Source organism: Medicago sativa, chromosome 8 (genome assembly GCF_051527215.1).
Source record: "Medicago sativa cultivar Bolivia chromosome 8, Bolivia_mono, whole genome shotgun sequence".
NCBI classification, from domain to species: domain Eukaryota; kingdom Viridiplantae; phylum Streptophyta; class Magnoliopsida; order Fabales; family Fabaceae; genus Medicago; species Medicago sativa.
In genome coordinates this window covers 59,671,973-59,686,373 of record NC_140756.1, presented here as the reverse complement: position 1 = coordinate 59,686,373, position 14,401 = coordinate 59,671,973, and the positions used below count along the sequence as shown (strand labels likewise).

Genomic DNA, 14,401 nt, shown 5'->3' with positions numbered 1-14,401 from the left:
GTGATTTTGTTACGGTACTCCCTCCGTCCCAAATTAAAAAAAAAAAAAAAAACTCATTTCATTGCCTTGAATTACTCCCTCCGTCCCATATTACTTGACCTAGTTGACTCTGTCACGTATGCCAATGCACAATTTTAAACTTAAATTTCTTTAATAATCTAGTAGAAAAAATTACGAAAATTTGATATTTTGAAAATATTAATCGAGACGAATCTAACAACATCTTATATGCTATATTTTGTTTTTATATATTAGTAGAAAAATAGAGTCAAAGCATGTTATATGAATAGTGCAAATATTCTAAATAGGTCAAGTAATATGGGACGGAGGGAGTAAGATATCACTTTTTTCTTTCGTATACTCCTTTCGTCTCTATATCTAAACACCTATTCGACTTTATTTTTGTCCCTGAATGCAAACCCGTTTTCAAATTACTAGATGCATTTATTATTTTTTTCCTAAACATACCTGTAATTAATACTACTAACTTGTCTTGAAATATGAAAAATTAAATTTAATATACACACAAACAAAGGACAATTTAGTAATATTAACACACAAAATAGACACATTAATTGCACTAACAACTTTTCTTAAGAAATGTAAAAAATGCATAAGGTGCTTAGATATAGGGAGGGATGGAGTAATAAGAAGGATGATTCAACTTCTCTAAAAATCTAAAGGATGATTAAACTTTTTCATTGAAACTTATTTTTATTGGGAAATGTTAACTTGTGCCCTTAAGGCATAAGTTAATGAGTTAAATGTAGAAATTTTTTGTTGTAATCCGTGCATTGAATTTAATTTTTAATTTTTAATTGATTAAATGCACAAACATTAAGAGAATATTTCTATTTTTTGATTGCTTAACATGTGCCCTTAGAACACAAGTTAACATGACCCATTTTTATTTCGGAAAATTACAACAACCTCCCTTGAGGTCTCATCAATTGTCACAAACACCCCCTCTAGTTTAATAATTGACACTAACCACCCTTAAGGTTTCTTAAAACACACGGACACCTCCCTTCTCAACTAACACCGTTTATACTTCTGTTAAAAATAACAACCATTACTTTTCTGTTGATGATGAGTGATGATAATCTTCTATAAAACCATTAAATATTCCACTTATTGTTGAAAGCTTTTTAAATCCTTTTATTTTTCTTCATTTCAATTGAAGAATAAGCCCCTCCCTCAAAAAAAAAAAAAAATTGAAGAATAAGCCCCATATAAACGTGAATACACCTGTGAAACAAATACCCAATGATGAATGATTAAAAATATTACATAGAGAACGAAAGAGGCAAGCGAAAATGGAAGAGATACTCAATAATGTAAGTGTGAAGTGTGATGCTTCCATGGGAAACAGGTGCTAGTATTATTTCCATGGTGAAATAGAGGCTTGGAATCAGTGTATTAGAGAGGAAAATGATTGTGACAGATTAATAAATAGCAGAGGTAGTGAATAAGTAATTACGGTATAACAAAAATCAATCAATCAAAATCCAATATCCACTTTGGCTGAAACAAAATTTTTGGTATGTGTCAGTAGTTTGTTCACAATGAGGTCGCACATGATGCAACGTTTCTTTGTCTTTTTCACAGAAGGTAGATAACTTTAACGGAAGATGGATGATTTTAACGACAGGGGATGTTTATGTCAAATGAGAAAATAGAGGGGGTGTAAGTGACATATAGTTTAGGGGAGGTGAGGGTAATTTTCCCTTTTTATTTTATAGTAAAATATCACTTTTAAATTTTTTAAAGTTTTTGTTTAAGTTTTTTTCTAAAAAAATAACTTACTCAAATTTTATTTTATTGTAACAAAAAGTATATTCACTATAGACATGATTTTGCGGGATCTCCTGATAATCCTTCATTTTCCACCCTTGTGTAAAAATAAAATTTTCAACTGAAATGTATACTGAAAAAACTTCCATTCCCTTATATTTTTCTCCATAGACTGAATGGGAAAAGACAACAAGCATATCATTTCCAACTTTGGAAATTCAGTTTCTATTTGCTTATAAAAGTGAATCAAATAGCTGCAAACTTGTCCAAGTAACTAGTAAAATCTGTCAAAGCTGTGCTCACACTGAAACAATTTGCAGGAGTTTCAAAAAGGTATGTACAAGAAGTAAATCAAAGGATCAAACCCTGAGCAGGTGTAGGCTTGGAAGAGTGCAGTTCACTTGTTGCTGCGGCTTTTGGGGACTCCGAAAGGACCTGCGCATACTGGTCTTCAACTTTACGATTCTGTTCTACTTCTGCATTTTCCACTTTCTCTTTTGTTTTTTGTCCTACATCCCCAGCTGCCTTAGCAACCTTACTAAAAGCACCAGTTACCCAGGTAGTACCAGTGAGTATATAGCGATTTTTCATTATAGCAGACCCTGCGGTACTGACTTTCTGTTCAGCAACTGCAAATGCTGATTTGGTCTTTTCTGAAACCTGAAACTTTTGATCCACTTCTTTAACTCTACCACTCACAACTGATGCACCAGCAGTTAATTTCTCACTAAGCCCAAGTTTTTGGTCAAAAGATGTAACTTTCGCCGAGGCTGTTGAACTTAACTGGTGCTTCTCATCAAAACCCTTTGCTTTGTTCACAGCATCTTTACCTAAGATAAATCCCTTCGCAAGCATGCTGGTGACCACATCCTCTGCCTTCCGTAAAGCAGAGTCAGCACCACCAGGAGTTTTACCCTCAGCGGCCTGAAAAATATTACACATTTGTTATAGGCAAAAATATCCTAGTTAATGGTGTGTTTGGAATGGTGATATAAGGTGGAATAGCCCAATAGGATGAAATGAATATCCTAGTTAATGGTATGTTTGGAATGGTGATATAAGGTGGAATAGCCCAATAGGATGAAATGAGTTCATTAGATTTTAAAATTTGAATGTTATCTTATTTCGTTATATTCCATATTATACCACTTATCCAAACATACCCTTGAGCACATCAACTAGAGGGTGTTTACGAGGCTTACAGATGATGCCAAAGCAGCAGGTGGAAGTTTGTAATCTGGATCCAGAGTTATGTTAACTGACAAATCAACTATTGTTGCCCCCTGATATGTTGAAAAACTTGGTTAGATTTTTTTATATATATAATTGCTGGTTATATAAATTCCTACATTAAAGAAACAAGTCACTTAATTTGGTTCTCCAAAAATATACATGCATCAAATTGCTTCTCCATTTAGCAGTGATATCAAAATAGTCCTTCAATGATTAGTATTATTAATAACGCTGCCAGTTTCATCCTTCCAGGACCAATTTGATCCTATTTTAAGGATCAATTTTATAGCAATTTATGTCACTGATATCTATGAGAGGTTGCATACATCGTTGGACCAGAATAAGTTTACCAACATAATAGGATGTCAACAATATTACAAACTCATAGTATGACTAATGATAAAATTTTAAATATACTACCCAAATAAAATGATAAATCAGACACATCCCAAAGTAGAGGCACTTAGGCAACATATCATACTTCCAAAGGCTATTCTTTTCAATTTGCTACTACACAAACCCAAAAATAAGACAACTACTGTCTAGGATCCTATGCAAACCAAGCACAAATTAACATCAGTAAGCTTGCATATATAAACTCTTTCAAACTCCCCTTCAATTTATATTAAATCTGAAATTGAATGATTGGAACTTCCCATTCTTCTAGTTCTAGTAGCAAAAATAAATTTTATCTTAAAGCAGTGAAGGGTACGTTTTCCAGCATCAGACATCACATGAATCAATACAACATGCATATCCAAAAAGATCAACTTTGATAATCCATAACATAAAGATTAAGCAACATTTCATATTGACTATTGACTGCCTAACAGCACAGTCCTAATCTTTCCTCTGAACATGGAACCAACTAAGTATACCAAATAGGCAGAGATGCATATCCAATAAAATTGCCAGAAAATAGTGTTAGATATAAAAACATTCAAAGTGTTTTCAGTCAATAGCTTAAGCTTTTGGGATAGCTAATTCACGACATGGCATCAAAGCCTCTATATTAAGAGGAGAAGATGTTAGACCTCTCATAAAAGATTGGCTATAGGAGGAGAGACAAAGGCCGAGAAGGCCAATACTGACCAAAATCAGTTTTTAGTTAAGTTTTTGTGGCAGCTATGTTTTTTTTTTAATTAAGTATGTTTGTCAATTATGTGCGTGGTTAACAAGAATAAAAAGGAAAAGGGCAAGTCATAATCAGTTGTCTAGAAGTTATTAAGTGGTTGATTGGGAAGGCAAGAATCAAGCTCTCGAAACTTGGTAGGAACCGTGTCTACTGCACTTTCCTGTGGAACTTTTCAATTCTGTTGTGTGTTTTATCTCTGATTTGGGAACCTATCCTCCGAGAATATACAGTAATACAGTTGTTATTCAGTTATATATCCTATTGGTACCAGTTTCTATCAAAATAGAACAAATAAAATAGTTTATCGGTATATCAGTTTGGAAAAATTAGAGAAGTGTCAGTTAGAAGATGTATCAATTAGATTAATAGGGAAAATAATGATAGAAAGGGGGCCTTTAGGGAGTATAAAATTGTATGAAAATGGAAACCCTTGGTGGAGAATTCTTTCTTCTTTATGGATCGATTCATTCTTCAATAACAGATTAATGATTGAATATTTTTATGTCACCCTATTTTATTATTCTCAATTCTGAGTTCGTAACACATTGACCATTTGATCTAGAGTTCAATCTCTGTTTCCTCTATTGGTCAAAATAAGAGTTATTTTTTAGCACAAAGTAGGGTGGGCCTGTGCATTGTCTACACTTCCAGACCAAATGGCTCTTACGTTAGTGGGCAAGGGAACCCCATGAATCAGACATATAATATAACCATTTGTGTGTCTTCACCCAATAGCTTAAGTTTTTGGGATAGTTGGTTCATGACAAACAATAATGTCAGTTCTTATTGTGAAGCTTCAAAATGATTCCAAACCTGATATTTACGCTCAACAAAGACAAAATCTCAGAATTTCAGAGAGGGAATCTATATCATATGAAAGAGGTTCACAATGAAACCCTTGGTGTTGACAAAATGAAACAGAGGATGCACAATACGAACTAACAGTGGCATCAAAATAAGTACCAAAACCCCTTTCTTCCATAACACTAAACATGTTTATATGAAATGAATAGGAAATATGTCATATATTCCTAACTGCCTAAGAAAGTAGCTGAGACATATATGCAGCCTCTAAGGTCCAAACTGAACAAGCAAAGGATTGCATGATTGTTTGTCATCAACAACAAAATAACTCAAATTGTTTGAAAAATTAAAAATAACGACTTCGAACACGGGATACAATGTGACAAGCTGAGATGGAGATACTGATGAATTTTGAAGATTAACTAACAAGTATGACAAATTACGCGAGAAACGCCTTTTGAGAAATGGAGGGTACTTATCACCAAAAAAGGCAGGGGTGAAAATAATACAGCCAAAAAAAAGACTTATGAAACCCTTATGCTGCATTATCAGTTTCTAAACATGTAGCACTACAAGATCCTCAAATAAATATCAGTTTTCTACGAGATTCCCTTATGCTGCGTTATCTAGCCAAAAAGCTAAACAAGTCAACTCAAGGCAATGCCTTTATTCGGATAATGACACACAATCATGTAGTTCTAAGCCCTGAAATCTCAGTAATGAATATATGATTCTTTGGATGACAATCCAAGACAAATTAATTGGGTGCTTAAAATACTTAACTATTTCATAAACAACCATGCGTGATACACATACTAACTGATGATCAATGTCAGGAAGATTACCGATAGTAGTATTGCCGTCTCGGCACCTTGTGGATCCTTGAAAGTAACAAAGGCAATTTGAGATCGTTCATCGTAGCTGCATTAATAATTTAATATATAAAGTATAAACATGTGATTGTATAATAAAACTTAATAATGGGAGCACTCTTAAAAATAGTTGACTACCAAGCACAGCAACTCACTGACCTTTTCATTTCAACATATTCAATGTCACCAGAAAATGAAAAGAACTCCTTTAGGTCTTGTTCAGATGCTCCCAAGGAAACATTACCGACTTTTATAGTTTTGACCTGCAAATAAAATACATGTAACACTGAACATTTAGAACCATGTGAAGAACCCATCTCTGCATCTGATATCTAACACTTAAGAACAATCTCAAAGCATACTTCTACAGATCGATACTCACTAAGAATGGGAACATCCCATGCGGTGTCACCTAGACTCCTATGACTAAAAGTAATAATAGAAGACAAAGTGACATAAGAATTAATAAAAAGGGCAACCGGTGCACTAAAGCTCCTGCATACGCAAGGTGTGGGAAGGGGTCCCACCATTTGGTGTATTGTACGCAGCCTTACCCTGTTTGTTATACACGAGGTTGTTTCCAGGACTTGAACCTGTGACGTTTAAGTCACATGACAACAACTTCACCGGTTCCGCCAAGGCTACCCCTTCACATAAGAATTAATAGATACTACAATTTCTAACAAGTTGTCAATCCGATCATTGCATTTTCTTCAATGTTTATAATTGCTCCTTATAACTACTAGTTGTATTAAAATTTAAATGCAACATCAAAAAAAGGGATGCAAGAAAGTTATTAAAAATTTACAAGATTATATTGAGAAAGGAAGTAGTTTAAGAAAGCAATAAATGACAAAGGAGACAGGAAAGGCAAAAACCTTAACCCAAAATGCCCGACGCTGAAAACAACAATTTTAAACATATAATGATCTAAAACAAACCATAACGATCCCTAACTTGATCAGCCAGTATCAGGTAGTTAAAATCAGAAAGAGTAAGTAAAATCGTAAATCGTGGAATGTTGACAGTAATCTTAAGATAATTAAAACCGTAAATCACTTAAAATACTAGTGTAAATTTAACTTCATAAGCATAGCACATAAGTAAGATAATTAAAAGGGAGATTAGTCACTTTAGTCCCTGAATAGGAAAGGAGTCATCACTTTAGTTCCTGAATGCAGATAAATTGCAAAATAGTCCCTGAATGTAGACTCTGTTAGTCACTTTAGTCCCTGAATGCAGACTCCGTTAGTCAATTTAGTCCATGAATGTAGACTCTGTTAGTCACTTTAGTCCCTTAAAATGACCAACAAAGTCTACATTCAGGGACAGTTTTGCAATTTCTCTGCATTCAGGGACTAAAGTGACTACTCCTTTCCCATTCAGGGACCAAAGTGATTAAAATCTCAACTCATATTTCAAATAGTTATATTTATTAATAAGCATAATTGCAGAAACGTTTCAACGTAACAATCAACAGAAACCGGGGCGATTCTACCCGATTCCACCAAATTTGCAGCTTAGACCATGTTTGGTTAAACAACTTAATTTGCAGCTTACAGCGTAAGTGTGTATGATGATAATCACTTATGTATGAGCTATTAATAATATAACAAATGATATTAAATTGTTTATGACTTTTCTTCATAAGCTATAATATTGTAGAACTTATGCAAATAAGGTGTAAAAACAGCTTATGAACTGTTTTTATAAGCTATACGAAACAGTGTGAGATAAGAAGAGTAAGACGGATCTAGGAGGAGCAAGATTTATGGGTTTATGATATGAAATGAAAAGAGATGAGATGAGATCAGATCAGAACTAACCGACATATCAGAAGAAGCGTAACGGCGTCGAAACTGGGGTGTGTGTTTGAGAGGATGAAGAAAACGGTGCAAAATGAAGACAAGACTAAACTTTTATCGTTCTCTGACTTTGAAACGCGTACTGGATTTGCGTCGCACGTGCTTTCGACTATCGTCGTGGTGGGGGTGGAGCTACAGTATTTACGTATAGAGTAGAACGGGGTAAACCGCGTTACTTATTATTCAATAATAATGATTAATGACTCAATTCCAAGACTTGGACTTCCTTAACATAACCTGCTTGTAAATTACATGCCCTAATAATAAAATGATTTGTGTTTTTAGAAAAAGTATTTCATGTGTGATTAAACACTATTTATTTATTGCACCTCCCAAACACTATTTATTTATGTTTGTGATAGGAGTGGCAAAATGGATGGATTGGATCGATATGAATTTGAATTCTGCTCTTCTTCCAACAAGTTTTGCTTCCACCCAACAAAACTGACCAAAATACCCCTGCGCTAGTTAACTAACGCATGTGTAAAATTATGTGTTAGTTAACTCACACTGCGTGACTTAAGTCACACAAGTGTAAAACACTGTGTGAGTTAACACCTGGCAGAGACCTCTATTTTCCTTAAATTTTTCATTCCTTCATTCATTCATTCAGTCAATTGCATAAATTTTTCATCACTTAATCAAGCATTCACGCATAATTAAATTACGAAAAATAACGGAATAAAATAACGAAAAATGTCATAAAAAGGCTAAAAAGCACAAATGTAGTAGGATTACATCCAAATCCGACAAAATGTTATAAAAAAAAACTACAAAAGTCATAATGACAAAAATAAACGATATCCATTCATTCAGTTTTACAGAGTACATCGATACAATACAAATTCAAAGTCGTTAAAAATATGATGAATTTACGAACAAATCGACAATATCCATGTTAATAGTTGTTATCATGTCAAAGGTAGGTTAGATGATGAGTCTTTAAACAGATTATCATGTCGAATCAAACTTTTAAAGAAGTCAGCATTGAGTTTTAAGAATAAGCCAAGTCTATTTAACAAAAGTCATGTGAGGCCTATCATGCTTCCATCCATATTCATACGTGATTAATGTTATTATTTTGGTTATCGATCACTAAGACACCAGACATTCATTAAACTTTTTTTTGTTGTTGAAGGAAGACATTCATTAACCTTGTTGAGCTCAATGATACAATTCATTAAACTAAAGAGCAAAGATTCATTCTTCTAGCCTAGTTCTTGAGAAAAACCAAACAAAACAAAACTCAGTTTAGTCCCTTTGGGGGTTTAGTTTTTTTTTTTCTCGACAGAGAAATTTTTTAGATGAGTTTTTAGAGATCACCGAATCAGAACAAACCTTAAAGTTCAATAAGTGTTTTGTAGATTATTCATCAACAAGGTTTAAATTCTTGCTAGACACTAATGTGTCCCTTGATAATTTTGAGGGGTTATTGTAGATTTTTTTTAAGTACTAAATTGTATTTGGTATTCTGTCAAAAAAATAATTTGGGTTTGACATTTTTTGAAGACAGGTATTTACTCAAAACATATCCTTATCTTTATTATCTAATCCTAATCTACAATGTAAACAATTATGCAAAACCCTAATCCTTGATAATGAGCGGGAAAATCTCATTTAATGTTCAATTTGAAATTCAAATTGCATTGTAAATAGTAAAAAAATAAATTAATGTTGTATGTTTTCGATACTTGGTGTTGCATATCTATTTTATTGGAAACTATGTCTCTGACCTAACCCATCTCTCTCTCTTCTCTCACACGCATTCTCCCAACGCCACCATCTGCTCCCCCACCAGAACCCTATCGGAGCTCCGCCGTATCACCACCAAAACAATTATAGCTCTGACCATTTTCTCACAACCAAGCCTTTCGGCTCCGCCGCTGCTGTCTTTGATTCCAACCCAACACTTTCTTCTTGCTCAAATCAGAATCGCTGATCTTCTCTCTCTTTTCTCTTTATCGATGGGTCTTTCAATTTTGTGTTTTCCCTTTTCAGAAGAAATCATCTTCAATCTTACTACCTATCAATTGATTATTCAAATCAAATCTCAAATCGTTTCTGAGAAGAAGATAGTACGCCTGCAAATGTAATCAGATTTCCGATGAATGACTTTCATATAATCACGTTTTTCAGGTAAGCAACTGTAAACGGTTAATTTCTTGCTCACGCTTTCATCTTTGTCACTCTATTCTCACGCCTCCATTATATGAAAATTGATTTACCCTTCAATTTTCCTCTGAAAGTTGATTTTAATGTTTATCTCTGTAAAAAATAAATTTGTTCTTTGAAGCATCATTCTCTCTTTGCAAACAGATGCTCAATTACAAATTCGTATATAAAAAAACTACGTAGATTCAATTGAATATCTTCTCACTTCAACGATATCATTATATTATTATATGGGTTTCAGAAAATTTTAGGAGCAATTAATTACTTATTTTTGTAATTTTTGCTTTAGCTTAGATATTCAGCGACACCATTTATTGTTTGATTTGCAGCCGTTGGCAAACTTTGTTATGGTAGAGGTCCTTAAGCAACTTTTTCTCAACTGTTTGTCCCATACTCATCTCTGTTCTCACATTATCATCTTTATTTACTAATAAAACTATTCCATTAGTTTAATTTTTGATTTTTCTCTTAGCTTATTCACTAATGTATTTAGTTTATGTATTTTGATTTTGTGCTATTGATGCACTTTATTTTCTAATTTTACCATTCAATTTTTCATATTCATTTTATTTTTGATTGCACTATATCCTCATAAAAGCTTTCGCAAGAGTACATGTTATTTTCCTGATAATTTTGCAGGTTGGTCTTTAAGGGAATAGTTTTATTAGTAACTGAGTGTTTTCTTTACTATGGTGTGTTTATTGATCTATTGTGAAATTTCATCATAGCATTTAAGATTAAATGAAAAATCATTCTTTGTAGGTAAAATCCTCTGTTTGGCTGTATAGGAAGGAGCTGAGTATAGTTTTGAGTGTTATAGAGCAGCTATTGTGTTTTTTGAGTGTATGGGAAGGATGTTTCAGGTGAAGCTAGGAGATTCATTTAAAGATGTGATGCAACGTTCAATAATTCTTCTTCAACCCTATGTCATTTTTTTGATTGTTTCATGTATATTTTCTTTTGTAAGTAAAAGAATCTTAAAAAACACAACTCATCAGCTTTTTAGTTCCTTTCTTCTTCTGCTTTCTCTAAATTATTTCCATGGTTGCAGATTCAAAGCTCCCACAAATTAAGAGTAGTCGAATCATTCTTCGCTATTCTCAGTTTATCTCAATCTTCAAAGCTTGAGATGATTCAGTTGTTAAAAAATCGGAGGTGTTGAATGTTCAGGTATTCCCAAAATTGTTCATCTTTTCACTTTCACCTTCTTCTCCATTTCGGTGACGATTCAATTTCGTCGGTTGAGGTAAGAATGGAATGGAACGTGTTACATCAGTGTTAGGTACCCGTACTCCCTTTCTCACTATTTTCCTCTCATTAGCAAATCTCTACCACCACCTTACCTTTTTGAAACATTTTCCTTTAACTCAATTTAATTTTGAATACCTCTTCCATTAAGTCATAACTTTTCTCAAAGGTTCTTCAATCCTAAAAAATTCCCATGTGACGAGTCTTACCGGTCTTGAGTGTTATTGGTCTCCTTGCTTCTTTTTTTTTTTTTTAATCATATTTGCAACATTTGATGATTTTTATTATATACTTTTGAATTTTCTATTGTTTTCCTTCTGAATTACATGTAAGAAGATATGTTTTAGGCAGAAGCTTGATTGAATGACTTTTATTTGCGCAGCAAAAATCGTCGTAGATAGACCAGCTATAGAGGATCATCGTGTCTCAATATTTGCAATTGAGACACAATGAATATATGCACCTTTCGTTTAGATGTATGCCTCTTTGATGAAGGATTAATCCTACCTCCTTATTTTAGGTGAGCCATGACAATATCAAGTTTACAAATCTATTTTCAATTGCAAATATTGTTATATTTTACTCATTTTTAATAAAGAGTTAAATTTTGAAACATAATTAAAAAATGTATTAATGCTGCCTTATTGACTAATCACAATTGCTCAATATATATATATATATATATATATATATATATATATATATATATATATCCGCTTTTACAAACTTGAAGGATGATTCGACCATACAGGTGGGGTTTTGGAATGTGTGAAGGATCAGTTGAATGTATTATGTTATAAAATAAAATAGTAGCATGATTCTCTGGATAACCAGTCACTTAATTGTTGATCCTGTTTAATATAGTCATTTTTTGATGCGTAGCTTCAATTGGGATATGTTGGGCGTGATTTTCATTTGTACACTTTACAGATACATAACTCTCTTCTCTATCAATGATTTATTAGTTGGTATTATTCCAATGATGATTTTCTTTTTTCTTTTCATCAATGTTGTTTAGAATAAATGATGATAGGCTGAATTTTATGTTCATCAATTATTTCTGTTAGTGTATCTCTTTGTTTATGTCATGCCTAATTCCACATGATTTTACTCTCGCATTCATGAAATAAAAAGTAAAATACCATTTTTTTTATTGCATATGCATCTTTGTTTTTGTTCATAAACGATTTCCTTTTCAAGTTTGCGGTATCCATTTTCCGGTTTCATTGCCTATTTGGATTCATGGACTAGAGAAGGATACTCGAAGGTGATGATTGTTGTTTTTTTTTATAACCATGTTTTCCTTTTATTGTGATTCAACATTTTTTGGTTAAATGTCATACATGCGATATTGTTTCTCCTATGTTCGTTCTCTGAAGTTTGTAGATAACATAAAGTTTGAAGGAAGATGGGGTATTGAAAGAAAGAATAGCTCAAAGTTACCTGTTGATATTTTTTTCTATCATATTTTAAATATCTGACGTCAAAATTATTTGATTTATTCTTTTATAGGGGAAACTGGTACTTTTAAATATATCAAATTTCAAAATGTTCGTAGGTTTGTGACTTTGGTAAAGTGCCTTCTATTTTTATTATCCTATTGGCGGGAGTAGTGCTAATTCATGTTAATTACTTGACCAGCCTGGGTATTTATTGAGGATAACCCGACTAATTCTGAGATCACGAAAGTTCATATGATTATGCTGATTGAATCAATGTAAGTTATAAACTATCAGCTCTATTATGTTTCCTTTCTCTGCTGCAACTTTTTGTTTCCCGCTATTGTATAGAAAGGACTATTAACTATTATACCATGGTAATACTTGCATCTATAGCTTTGTCCCTATGGTGAATATTCTGTTATGTTTCCTCTTCAAGCTGAATATTCTGTATGGTTACCTATGGTGTAATGCAAATATTCTGTTTTTTTGTTTTGTTTTGGTGATATGTAGTTGTTCATGGCAAACAAGAATTTCCAGCTCATATTTCAGTGGTTTCAAATGCCCCAACTGATTTTGAACATGAAGAATGGCTACGAGGATTGCATATTTTCTCATGTCGTTTTAAATGCATTGTATACAAAGTTAAGAGATGACTTGAAGTAGCTCATCATAGATTCAAGAATTTCTTCTGACTTTCATTGGTTGATACTGAGCATAGGTTGATGTATTTATTGGTACCTATTGATTCACCAAGGAGAACTTATATGACCTGTTCCGGATGGATTCAACGACTACTTTGTAAATGGCAGACTATGTTTGCAATTGCATTCATGGCCTCAACCACTGATTAGTCTAACCCAAAGTTATGATGGAATGACATTTGTTTAATCCAGTTTTTAGAGGATTCAAATACATGTAGTATATTATTAGTACATAATCCTCTTGGTGATAAAGGAACAGTAAAGTTAAATGTAGTATTCAAATTTCTTATGTATCATCCACCAAACAACCCGAAGTTATGTAATATCAGTTGCTATGTTACAAGCGGAGATTGACAATGGACATTTTTAAGGATATCAAATATGATATGTTGCTAGACCAAATCTCCATTTTTTGTATGATAACTCCAAATGAAAAAGAAATTGAATGAGTTATTGTGCTTTTTGGATTATTATATCTCCGTGAGATACATTAACTTTTATTTAATGGAAGTTCCAAATATACAAAATTCTTAAATAAGGGTACCAATTTTTTTTTTAATGGTAAAATAGGGATACCAAAATTGCAATTTTTTTTTTTTTTACAATATTATAATTTTAATTAATTTCAACTTATTTTAGTATAGGACTATAAACAATCTTCAATAGTAAAAAAGTTTAAACAGTTTTTCTTATTGTAGAAATATTGACATCATAGTCTTTAAAGAAATTTTTGAAATTTTTAGAGATGAGAAACTGCGAATATAATCGTAATTGTTATTATAACATAAATATTTTAAGTTGGTACGAAATATATAATTTTGCTTTGAACTATTATATTTTCAATGTATATGACCCGTGCGGCAGCACGGGTAGATGGTCTAGTATGTATGGTATATATGTATGCGTGTGCTTAGAGCTTTCTCTTTTACGTGATACTCTCGTGATTAAAGAATTCAATTTAATCTTGGCCATAGAAAAATTATACATGGGGAATTACTTAAAAAATAAAAAAAAATGCGAGAAATAAACGTTTTTTTTTTTTGACAAACGTTTATGAAAGGAAATGAGTGGAGTTAAATTAGAGAATCCTTTTTCACATAAAAAAGAAAAAAAGTGAATCATTTTCCTTTTCTAG

General features: G+C 32.7%; 1 protein-coding gene and 1 long non-coding RNA gene across 2 annotated transcripts; one reads left to right on the top strand and one right to left on the bottom strand.

Annotated features, from left to right (window-relative positions):
- Positions 1-1,923: 1,923 nt before the first annotated feature.
- Positions 1,924-7,729, bottom strand: LOC146900070 (binding partner of ACD11 1-like). The gene is made up of 5 exons (XM_085738863.1): positions 7,665-7,729; positions 5,998-6,101; positions 5,812-5,887; positions 2,997-3,077; positions 1,924-2,718 (listed from the first exon to the last, which is right to left on the bottom strand). The coding sequence occupies exons 1-5, from the start codon at positions 7,668-7,670 to the stop codon at positions 2,146-2,148; spliced, it is 840 nt and encodes a 279-aa protein (XP_085594989.1). The 5' UTR covers positions 7,671-7,729; the 3' UTR covers positions 1,924-2,145.
- Positions 7,730-10,421: 2,692 nt separating this feature from the next.
- On the top strand, positions 10,422-10,713 carry LOC146900069 (uncharacterized). Its single transcript, XR_015022540.1, has 2 exons — positions 10,422-10,514; positions 10,638-10,713. It is a non-coding gene; the product is annotated as an uncharacterized LOC146900069 (long non-coding RNA).
- Positions 10,714-14,401: the final 3,688 nt, after the last annotated feature.

What these genes read in the sequence shown, in the direction of transcription:
- LOC146900070 (XM_085738863.1), bottom strand. An exon ending in GAATATGTTGAAATGAAAAG is followed by an intron (nt 5,888 to 5,997) that starts GTCAGTGAGTTG and finishes TTATTAATGCAG; the next exon opens with CTACGATGAACGATCTCAAA. An exon ending in AGACGGCAATACTACTATCG is followed by an intron (nt 3,078 to 5,811) that starts GTAATCTTCCTG and finishes TCAACATATCAG; the next exon opens with GGGGCAACAATAGTTGATTT.